This window comes from Mytilus trossulus, chromosome 13, assembly GCF_036588685.1.
Source record: "Mytilus trossulus isolate FHL-02 chromosome 13, PNRI_Mtr1.1.1.hap1, whole genome shotgun sequence".
Classification (NCBI taxonomy): Eukaryota; Metazoa; Mollusca; class Bivalvia; order Mytilida; family Mytilidae; genus Mytilus; species Mytilus trossulus.
In genome coordinates, this window is record NC_086385.1 from 21,604,571 (window position 1) to 21,617,245 (window position 12,675).

General features: G+C 32.4%; 1 protein-coding gene across 1 annotated transcript; it reads left to right on the top strand.

Annotated features, from left to right (window-relative positions):
• Positions 1-10,580: 10,580 nt before the first annotated feature.
• Positions 10,581-12,554, top strand: LOC134695009 (BTB and MATH domain-containing protein 38-like). Its single transcript, XM_063556140.1, has 2 exons — positions 10,581-11,050; positions 11,857-12,554. Exons 1-2 carry the CDS (start codon positions 10,669-10,671, stop codon positions 12,291-12,293), a joined length of 819 nt encoding a protein of 272 aa, XP_063412210.1. The 5' UTR covers positions 10,581-10,668; the 3' UTR covers positions 12,294-12,554.
• Positions 12,555-12,675: the final 121 nt, after the last annotated feature.

Here is a 12,675-nt window from a genome sequence, read left to right on the forward strand (position 1 = left end):
TATGGCATAGTCATACTATTGATATTTTTTCGAATAAGACATAGTAAAAAACAATTACAAGTAAATGATGTGAATAATCGGTATATGATACAAGTAAAAGATACTTTGGAATACTTTAAATATACATGATCATATCCCTGCTGTTTTGAATTCATACCATTTAGTTTGTCAGTAGTAATAAAGTAAACATGAAGTGGATTCAAATCTAGAAATCAGAATTCTTCATCCATTGATAAACATTATGTTCTGTGAAGGTAGATCCAATCTTTGTCAACATTAATACAATACTCATTAGAATTATTATGGACTTTCTCTGAGTTCCAGCTGTGCAATTTGGGTTTCAACACCTGGCATTTTTTAAACATTAGCTCTTGACAAAATAAAATGAGAATCAACTGCACATTTCGCTCGCCCAAACATATATTACAAAAAATGTATAAAGTATGCTGTTAGATTGCTTGTTATTATTTTTTTTTTTTTTTTTTTTTTTGCTGACTTATGATCGAGTTTTTGCTGACATTTTCTTGTTAACCGGTGACATGATCATATGACTTTACAATATGATACAGATTTCAGTGATGCATATCCATTGATACTATATTATATGATACTTGCATTCATCGTCCTACGTCATAGATGATCATATCACATTTTATTGCTGTATATTTATGCAATTATTATATATTGCTTACTCTAGTGTAAAGTGGGTGGCCAAGTTTTGTTTTTTATATTTCATGTTAATGAGACATCTATACTATGTTTTTATGCTTAAAATTGGTTGAAATACAAAGTGATTGCCAAATAATTTCAAATATAAAAAACCAACTAAATGTTACCATTTTTGTTATCTTGTGCAATCAGAGGGAAGATTTTATTTTGGTGATAAATAAAAAGTTGTAAATATCATCCAACTGATCTCCACTTAAAAGTTTCGCCATACAAATTATTACTGGATTTGTAATTACTAACTTTTTCAACTTCAACTTTTATTAACACTCTAGACAGTTTACACTGTAACAAGAGGCAGACAAATTATACAAGTAGTAGTTTACAATGGTGAACAAGATAGAAAGAAATAAACATACATAGTTCATCATACCTAAATCTCTGAAATGAAGAGATGGAAATCTGTTGGATCAACCCATTTTTTTTTATATTTTCTTCTAAAGCTCCCTGTCTTTTTCTATGCACAATAGCACTTTACTTGTTAAGTATATCATGCTTGCTTTTAAGTAGGACATGTATTTTGACTGAAAAAGGTTGTGAGACTTGTTAAATACAGTAATATGTGTAGTGGTATTTTCATGAGAGTTGTGTTCTCAAATCAAAATGTACAACTACTGCTTACCTCCATTAATTATATTGTCAAAATTATTACTGGTACTCATATGTAACTACTCACATGTAATTACTCATATGTATACTACTCATATGTTACTACTCATGTTACTACTCATATGTTAGATGTTTTTCATGATTTTGTTTAATTTGTGATTCTTGAGATGTTGTTAATTGATACATTATAGATATTTTTCGTATGTATATAGTTACAACTGTAGGATACCTATAGTGATTTAGATTAACCAACAGTGGATTCATGATTATCCGTAGGGTAATAGTGAACCTCATGATTATCCGTAGGGTAATAGTGAACCAGGAATTCTGATGTTTAATGAAATACAATTTGATAAATTAAAAAAAAAACACCATATTTATACAATATTCTTATATCCTTGAAAATTGTTACCATAAATGATATGATTTCCTTAATTTCCAGAGATGAATCTTTAAAAAAACTTGAAATATTACATTTTAGTATACTGTGGATTCATTTATTTTCGTTGGTACCAATTTTCGTGGAGTAAAGAATACTTACATGTACGTGGATATTTAATTTCGTGGTTTTGCCGAAGTCTGGATACAAGCCTATTGAAAATTTGTTATTCGTTGAACATTTAATTTTGTGGTTAGACTCTACCCACGAAAATTGGTATCCAACGAATAATAATGAATCCACAGTTAATTAGTTAAAATACACACAAGTTTGTGATGTTATTTATCCCATCATTCAGAGGTTCCTTATTTCCTGGATGATTTAGATAAATATCAGTTTGTAATTAACTGCTTGATTCTGGTACAACTTTTCTATAAATATTATTTCATAATTATTCAGGTAAAATATCAATTTGCAATGCAATCTTTCTGTTGATTGTTAAACATATCTTTGCAATGGTAATTCTCTGTTGATTGTTAAAAACATGATCTCTTTGTAATTCTAATTCTATGTTGATTGTTAAACATCTCTTTGTAATGCTAATTCTCTGTTGAATGTAAAATATCTCTTTTGCAATGGTATTTCACTGTTGATTGTAAAATATATCTTTGTAATGATAATTCCCTGTTGATAACCCGGTGATTATATATTATTTTGTTGTTCTATACAGTAATTATTTGTGCCATGTTGATTTTCTAGTTGATTCAGAAACGACTACTATTTCCCGGTGATTCTAAACTTGCTCATTTTATATTTACATGTATATATATATTTTACATATGTTGGTATGTGTAATCATTGACCCATGTTAAATGTTAAAATGTCATAGGAAATAAATTTAATAAAAAGACAATTATGTTTCATTATTGCCAAATTGCTGACTTAATCATTGATAGTAAAAATTCAATGCAAATAAAAAAGTCTGTCAGGTCTGGTTTGACCAAAACATAGCCATCCTAAAATCTGTAGTGCAAGTCTGTCAGCAAAGAAATTTCTCTCTGTTTTATTTTGGTTCCAATAATCCATGTCAAAGAGAACTCTATGACTTCAGATAGAGAATCACTCCAACATGACCTCTTGCAACACCATAACAAATCCCTCCACAAAAATAAGGAAAGTAATTACCTAACAGTTAACCTTCCATTACTTAAGCAAGAGTGTACACACTGAAATGTCTCAACTGTATTACTGATCATTGCTTTAATGTTGAAAGTCTTAAAGATTTTACTGCAAATATCTTATTAACTTTACATCAGTTTTAAAGACCCATGACAATGAGGTCAAGGCCTGACCATTCCTATCAGACAAAAACACACCCTTAACCATTGTTCCATACATCAAATAAAGCTGACCTCTAGCTTATGGTCATTAAAAATCAGACCAAAACACAAAAAACTAAAACAATTGACTGATGAACTACTAGAATGGGGTCAAGGTCAGATGGTATCTTCCAGACAGACATGTACACCTTACAAATATTCATTATATCAAAGAAAGCTGACCTCGGGCTTATGTTAAGAGGAAAACAAACCAAACCACAAAAAATGAAAACAATTAACCAATTAGAATTGGGTCAAGGTCAGACAGACATGTACACCTTACAATTTTTCATACATTAAAAATAGCTGATTATGATATTAGTTTTTTTTAAAAGAGACCTCAACAGAACACTTAACATTCACTAATACATCATGGAAATGAAGTCAAGGACACATTATAGTTGCCAGACAGACGTGTACATCTAACAATCATTCGTGACACCAAATATAGTTTATCTACTGCATATAGTATCTGAGATACGGACCTTATCATGTAACTTTGATTACTGATCCACGAAATGAGACCAATCTCACTGAATCCTCTCTGAAGGACATGTAGATGTTGGTTGTCTCTCCTCCGCTTGTGTGTTGTCTGGCTCTCCTCTTAGTGTGGTGTGTGTCCCTCCTCCACTTGTGGGGTTTTTGACCTCCTATACGTGTGGTCTGTCAGTCCACTCCTCTACTAGTGGGATGTCTACCCTCCTCAACTTTTTGTCTGTCGGCCCTCTTTCACTAGTGAAATGTAAGTCCTCCCCCCGGATACTAGTGGATTGTCAATCCATTCTATACTTTAGTTGGTTGAATGCCCCTCCTCTAAGTAGGATGTCTGCGCATCTTCTACTAGTAGGTTGTCTGTGCCTTTCCACCTCCACTAGTTGCCTGTCCCTCGTCCTCCACTAGTAGGTAATTTGTCCCTCCTCCTCAACTAGTGGGTTGTCTTAGCCACCTATACTAGTAGGTTGTCTGTCCAGTTCCACTAGTGGGTTGTCTGTCCCTCCTCAGCTAGTGGGTTGTCTACGCTTCTTCCACTATAGTGGGTTGTTTGCCCTTTTCCGCTAGTGGGTTGTTTACCCATCTCCACTAGTGGGTTGCCTGCCTTCCTCCACTGGTGGATGGCTTATTCTAACTCTACTTGTGGGTTGTGTACGCTTCCTTCACTAGTAGGTTGTATGCTCTCTTCCACTAGTGTATTGTCTGTCCCTACTCAGCTAATGGGTTATCTTCGCTTCATCCAATATAGTGGGTTGTCTACGCTTTTCCCAATTCTCCCAATATAGTAGGTTGTCTGCCCTTCTCCACTAGTGGATTGTCTACCCATCCTCCACTAGTGGGTTGTCTACGCTTCTCCGCTGGTGGGTTGTCTGTCTATCCTACCTCTACTAGTGGTTTGTCTGCCCTCCTTCACTAGTGGGTTGACTACCCATCCTCCACTAGTCAGGGTTGTCTTCCCTCCTCCACTGGTGGGTAGTCTACAAATCCTCCACTAGTGGGTTATATATCTGCCTTCCTCCACTGGTGGATTGTCTACCCTTCCTTTACTAGTGGAGTTTGACCCTCCTCTATAAGTGAGTTGTCTGCCCTTCCTCCGCTTGTTGGTTTTCTACCCCTCATCTTAAAGTGGGTTTTGTCGTCCTCTTTTCCTCATTTTGACGCCATCATGCTGTATAGAATGTGATAATTTCGAAATAAATAAGGCCGTTAGTTTTCTCGTGTTAATTGTTAAACATTGTCTTATCGGGGCCTTTTATAGCTGCATGATTATTCGATATGGGCTTTGCTCATTGTTGAAGGCCATACGGTGACCTATAGTTGTTAATGTTTGTGTCATTTTGGTCTCTTATTGACAGTTGTCTCATTGGCAATCATACCACATCTTCTTTTTATATTGCCATTGGAGTATGAGAGTATAAACATGCAAGTCTTTACTAAGTCACATACATGCCTATGAGACCATGAATTTGTTTTTTGCACCAAAATTCATTATAGCCTGAGACTTTTTTGTTCTACATGCAAACAAGTTATCGAGTTCATTATTCCTTTTATTGCATTATTACATTGAAATCGAGTCACGTAAAGCTTTTATTTTGCTTTACGGTCCATTAAAATATTTTTTACAAAAGAGTAGTGTATGTCTGATCAATGTTCTGCTTGAGAACTATACTGATTAAAATGTCAAATTTTTGTATCGACAGAGGAAAAATTGTACAAAAAAGCTTAGAATGGAAACCTATGACAAAGACGTTTGACTATTCGTTCTAACTTGAATATATTTCTTAAACTCATAAATGGTTTATAAGATATCTCATGTGTTTTATAAAATATCTAATATCATTTTCTTTATATTATATGAGATATCTTATAAACTTTTGAACATACCTTCCAAAATATAAGATACCGTATATAAAGTATATGAGATATCTTAGAAAGTTTAAGATATTTTATAAAAACTACATTAGAGGCCGTTTATGGGGGGTTTCCAAGTAATCACACATATTTTGCCAATATTTTTTTTTTAACCAGATAATCAAATTATCAAAAATGTCTGGTATTCAAATAATCTCTGAAAAACGACTAAGTAACAACATAATAAACAAGAGTGTGTCCCAAGTACACGGATGCCCCATCCACACTACCATTTTCTATGTTTAGTGTACCATGAAAATGGGATAAAACCATATCATAGGGAACATGTTTATGAAGTTTCAAGTTGATTGAACTTCAACCTTAACAAAAACTACCTTTACCAAAATCGTTCATCTGAAGCGGGATAGACGGACGAACGGACGAACAAACGAACGGACACACAGACCAGACAACAGAATATCCATAAATGGGACCATAACAAAAAAACAGCGAGGAGGCTCACATAATATAAGATATTTTATATATTGTATGAAATATCTTTTATTTATTAAATGTAAGATATCTTATTTTGTATAGTGATCGAATAAATAGTATAACGACTTGCCCTAGAAATCCGATGAATATTGTTATTTACATTAGTGAAATGTGACACTCGGATATGTTTCTAGTTGAAACTACATGTGCCTTCAAGTTGACTTTGACCGAGAAATGAATCTAATCAGTCGGAGTTAGAAAACCCTGGGATTCTTGAACAATCCTTTGTTATGAATTCGTTAGAAGAATTAAGCCTTTTACCATGTTTACGGAATATAGTTTTTGTTCACAAAAGTTCACTGTATACATAAAGACTATAAAGAGAATTGTAACTATCATTTACGATAAATATAAAGTAAAAAAAACTGTATGAATTTAACAACTTTGAGACATTTTACCATAAGCAGTTTTGAATTTTATTAAATTGCGACATTTGTTCAATTTAAAACATCTTTTGGCCTTGTTTATTTTCCCGTTTATTTATTATTTATTTGACGTAAACCCACATACCCGTTTAATATTACGTATTTATACATACAACTACGCTCAACGAAACTTTTAAAGAGTAAGAAACGATTCGGATTCCAAGGCAACAGTTTGCAGGCATTTCGTTAATAATCCACGTGTTCTAATATGATGTAAATGATGAACAGACGATATGATATGCCAGACAAAAGATCATAGTCATACATTTATAACGTTGAACAGTTGAAAACCATGTATATAAGTTATACAAGTTTTAGACCCTCAACATATGTTTATGCACCATGTCTTATATAATACATAGAGTGTTTTGAAATGCACCCTCGTACTGGTTCAGCGAGCGAACAACTATGTACAGTTTCATTTTAATAAGTGTGGTATCGGTTGTGGATATTTGTACTATTTCAAGCTTTGTTCTCCATCAAAGTATAGATAATTCGACTTAACGAGAGAAATACCAACAAAAATGAAATCGAGCAAACGTCTTAAAAACAAGTACAACCAGCTTCAAAATTGGCCGCAGAATCTAGAAATATAACATAGACTTGGTATTTTTTGCCATTGACGTTTTTTGTCACGTTCTTGTGCAATTTTAAATCATTTGTTTTAATGGATATGTACTGGGTACCTTTTTGTATGCATGATTTAAAATAATAAATAAAATTTTAAAGAATACGTTTAGTTTTCGTTTGCCGCGTGAAGTTAAACAGGTATAGCAATTTGAATCAATAAGTTCGATTACTATTTTGCTTTATATTATACGAAACAGTCATTCACCTATTTCTTTTTACTTATAGTCATGGGGAAATCTGGAAAGGAAACAATTCGGTCTCTCACGAGTCCCAATATGGTTCTACTCCTCGGGGGCATTATTATCTATTTCTATCTATTTGTAATGTTATCTTTTTACTTATTTTGATTTTGATTTTATTTACTATCAATGTGCCGCCCGAGCATTCAGAATTTTTTTTTTCAGTAGACAAACTTTTCTTGAAAATAAAGAAAGAATGTAAAGTCATATGTTATAAGACTAAATATCTTAATTCCCAACTATATAAACTATTACCGTTTTACTCTCCATCGAACTTTATGACCTATTTAATCAACTTTCTATCTTCATCAATCATCCCATGTAGTTCGAGTTCTCTCATGGTTACAAATGTACGCTAGACTAAGCCAGAGACCGAACCCCTACTCAAGCCAAAAAAAAAAGAATTCAAAGGACTGGAAAGTTTTCGAAGTTTGAATCTATCCCTGAAAATTTGTCCAGCATACTGCAAACTATTTAATATCTTTATAAGACCTGTTTTGTTATATAAATATATATATATATGTTTGTTGCTTCATTTTTAAAACTAAAAAATATGCTACAGAGCGAATTTGAGGGTCATAGGACCCGCCCCGCCCTTTTGTGGAAAAAAATTTGATTGATTATACTGTTGTGTTTCTACTTCAATATATGCGAAAAAGATGATTATTGAAGACATTTAGCATATGAAGAGAGATAACTCTAGCGCATATCGATAGTTTAAAAAAAAACTTCAAATAAACTCATCATAGATACCAGGATTGAAGAAATTTTATTTTATTTTATATATACGCCAGATGCGTGTTTTGTTTACAAAAGACTCATCAGTGACGCTCGAATAAAAAAATGTTTAAAAGGCCAAATAGAGTACGAAGTTGAAGAGCATTGAGGATCAAAAATAAAGGTAATCTATTCCTGAGGTAGAAAAGCAAATCTTATTTTTTTCAAAAATTCCGAGTTTTGTTAACAGTTAACAAGCAAGTTCTGGTAAAGATTTATGACTTCAATTAAGGTTGAATGTTGGTAGGTGCGGGTTTTTGTTACGAAAACGTAAAATAAAATATGGAACCAGACATACTTTCAAATTTAGTTATACCATCTACATATTTTGGTTATACCGGACATATTTTGGTTAAATAGATTACTATGAAATTAAAAAAAATTATGCTGTGATGAAGACGGTTTTTCATATCTATTAGTGTTCTTCTAAGGCAGCAACCATTTGATTTTGATTTTCGGGGGGGGGGGGGGGGGGGCTATGTTTTTTTTCTCGACAAACCTTTTTGTTTTGCACTCGGCGAAGAACAATCTATCTTTTTGGCGACAATCCGAAAACAATTTTTTTCTTTCAATGTTAGCATTACATATAGTGGCAACTGAGGGTGAAACAAACAAATTTGTTTTCTCAGGGTCAAAAACAAATTATTTTTTTCTCCAAAAACTGGAAAAAAACTTGTGTACTTCATTTCGATAACCTAGATACATAAGAGTAGTTGTGAGAATACATGTAGGATAATAACTTATTACAAACTGTTATAGATAGAAACTTAGATTTATCAAATAATGTCAGAATTAGCTGGACCTTGTTAACGTGCCCAATGCAATTGCGATCATAGATCCTTCATACGGTCGTTTATCTCCTTTAAATACTATGTTTGTCGTGTGTTGTATATTTCGATTCACAGGCGATGTTCCTTGTGAGTTTACGATGCTTGAGATTCACAAATCTACATTATATATTCCCCAAAAAAAGAAAATCCTGAAACATAGGAAAAGTCAATTTTTTTTCGAGATGCCTAAATTTTAACAATTTTCTTAATGTCCGCCGAGTCTCACTGTTGTCTAACATAGGGATAACAGTATTCAAACGAACTTCTCATCGATCTAGAGTATAAATTGAATTTACTTTCATTTGTTTTGCATCTGCATAAGTGTAAATAGCTTAAATACCGATTTCATACAAATCTGTAAATATACATCCCGGATATCCTTTCAAATTTTGTATATTCAAAGTTCAATTTTTTTTAACATTGCCCGATTCTTTTATTGATAATTTCGAAAGTTTTATCATTTTTTTCTCTCCATTTATTCTTTTTTTATTTAACAACAAGTTTACCAAAATTTGATTTTTTTCACATACTGTATACATAAATAAGGAATAAGAATAAGAATAAGAATTTTATTAGTTTGAAATCCAAACAATAGGATTGTTACTAAAATACACAACAACAAAAAAACAAACAAACAGGCATATTAAAATTACAAAACGATAGTCAATAAACAGTTACACTACAAACATGTAGCATTGAAAGAAAAACAAAAACATAGATCAATAGTATTAATTATAATACTATTTTTGAGATGTAGGTTTGGAGACAACTATCCACCTGAGAACAAATGACCGGCATTTCACAAGCTTAAACAACATATCTATTTTTTTGGTTTAATGGTCGAGTTTTTCTGTAGTACATGTACATATACAAAAATTGGACTCTATTAAGACGTGTAGTTTGCAAGTTTTGTTTTGTCCAAGGAAAGAAAGCAAAAATTATTATGATGTTTGCACGGTTGTAAAATGTTTCTGCTGTTATTGAGACGATGTTGATATTTTCTAGTGTGCTCGATTGTTAGAAGTTCTTAAACAAATATCGACATGTTGAAAAAGTCAGTAGAATAATCAATTTTAAATTATATTCGAATACCTCTGAAGCATACAACGAGTCCAAAGTTTTAGCTGTTAATCGACGGGAATACATGTATTTCTTCGGTATAGAGGACACGAGGACTCTGTACTTGATTAACATTTTTTTTGTTTCGTGCAGTTCAAAAGTACCGTTGTTATACCAAATATCAAATATCCATTATCCAATACTTTCTCCCCATCTTTCTTACTAAAAGTCACACAGCTTTAGTTTGATTGTGTTTATTTTTATATTTTATTAGGCTTTTTCTTGTAATCCTAACTATCCTTCAGAGGACAGTGCAATTTTATTTACGAACAGTTTAAATTTTAAACAATTTAGCATACAAATGATTAGCTATAGGATTTGATGGTGGTGCAACATTCATATATACATATTCATGGTATAAAGTATTTTTTAAATGCATGTATAAAACATTGTTGAGGTTTTTAAATAGTTATTTAAAATGTCAGATCACTTGGAAATACTATCAAATTCTGATTTATTGTTCTCATTAACTAAGATAAAGATTTATCAATTGAAACATTTTAACAAAGCGTTCATGTTTTATCATAGCCTCTCATTGTCGCTCATCTACCCGTGTAATATGTGTTTTGTGATCGGGTCCCGCTAAGTTCGTCTTGTCTCTGCATATCAATTATTGTTTGAACGATGCAGGATTGAGTTGGAAAAGGGGAAAGAAATATGGAAGACGGCGAAAAAAACAAAGACATAGATGTTGTGAAAACAAGCGAAATAAGTGTTATCGAAAAAGATGAAAATGACAATTTTGAAAGCCACCGAAAGTTGTCTGTATCGTCTATATCGTCTTCGTTGTCGCACGAGAACGTCTCGAATGCGTTTTCACGAGCCACTGACACTTCAGATATGCGACTGATCGTTGAAGGGAAACCTTTATACGTTTCCAGATTAGTTTTATCCATAATTTCACCAGTGTTTAAGGAAATGTTTGAAAGACGTGCCAGGGAGTTATCACTCTTTGAAATTCCACTTTCTGGTCGAAAATATGATGAAATGCTGGAATTCTTGTACAGTGTTTATCCTGACAGTTTAAAACCTATTTCAGGTAAGAAATTTCTCGTAATATACACAAAATATTCTTCTGAAATTCAATGGTTGATACTATATCTATATTTAGAACCGAACAGGAATCATTTTCTTACGACGTGAACATGTAATATCCGGCTGCATTTTCTGATATTATATTGTTGGTTTGCTGTCTCATAAACGTTTAACAAGCATCTCCTTAAATTCTGAGTTAGTCTCATCATGACGTAAGATTTAGTGATATAAAATGTTTATTTTGATATTATATTTGAGAGTTCCTTTATTTGTAACTACTACACATACAAGAGGGTATAGATCTGAAGTCGTTCATTTCTGTAGCCTTTAACTTTTTCGCTCATTATTCTTTATCTTTAAAAATATTGGCTATTCTGTATTTACATGATATCACTATTCGGGAAATTGTTTATTTTTGTAATAAGTATATTTTTACCAAATTCTGTTATTTTTGCAATTTACCGTTGACACAAATTTTATTGTTACATTCGTAATTAATTGGTTCCTTACCCAACCCTACATTCTGGCAATTAGTCTCCAATGTGACAATATATATTTCTTGTTATCGTTACATTTCTATGTAACCGTAGCCAGTGGCTTTTTTTTTAAAATATTTTGTATTTGTTTTGTGTCAATTTTTCTCTCTATTCTTTATTTTCTTTTTCATTGTTTTTGTTCTCTATTCTGTAAACCCCATCCACTCATAGTAAGTATATTACATGCAATCGTTGTTTGATTGTGTAATAGGTATATTTCAAACATGTTTTTTTTTTATGTTTTACAAGAATGTAATGTGTTTTTCCTTTACAGATGAAAACCTTTCTGTGTTGCTCAAACTTTCAGAAGAATATAAAGTACAAACGTTAAAGAATCGTTGCTCACAGTTTATGTTGAGACAGATAGAGAATGGACCAAAATCATTACCAGTTGAACAGCTCGTCTGGTTCATGAAATTGGCAGATCATTATAAACTTGAAACAATAATAGACAAAGCTATAGAACAGGCAACCAGAACGCCCTCAGATTTGTTGGAAAACAATTCAGAATTTTATGACCTTTCACCAACAACAACTACAAAAATATTTATGGGAAGACTGCGGCTATTTGAAAAGGCCCATCAAAAAATTCAGAAGAAAGTAGCAGAAATTGAAGCCCACTGCAGCGTTTATCATAAAAAGGACAGTATTTGTACGAAGTGTTACGTATCAATAGGAAAATTAGCAGTGGGCGAGTTTTCAAGGTTATGACATTTATATCAAAAAAGTTCTCAATGTGGTTGTAACAGCAAACTTATATATAAATAAACAATCAAAATACATTAAAGAATCGCCATTGGTATTCGTGTACTGCAGCACAAGTAGTTAATAACGAATGTACAGAGATGGTGAAATAGAAATTATCTACAGATAGTCAGTGCACAAACAGATATTTTTTTTAATGTTTTTTTATACGTATTATGGTATACATATGCATATACAGTTGTCCTTCCTTCGTCAACAAATCGGACAATTACTCGAAAACGCTGTAACATATTTTCCTGAAACTGTCATTGATGAATTGTTTACATCTATTAACGATTTTTATAAATTCTAGAAAAAGGCAAAAATCTAAACATCAGCCTTGAAAAGG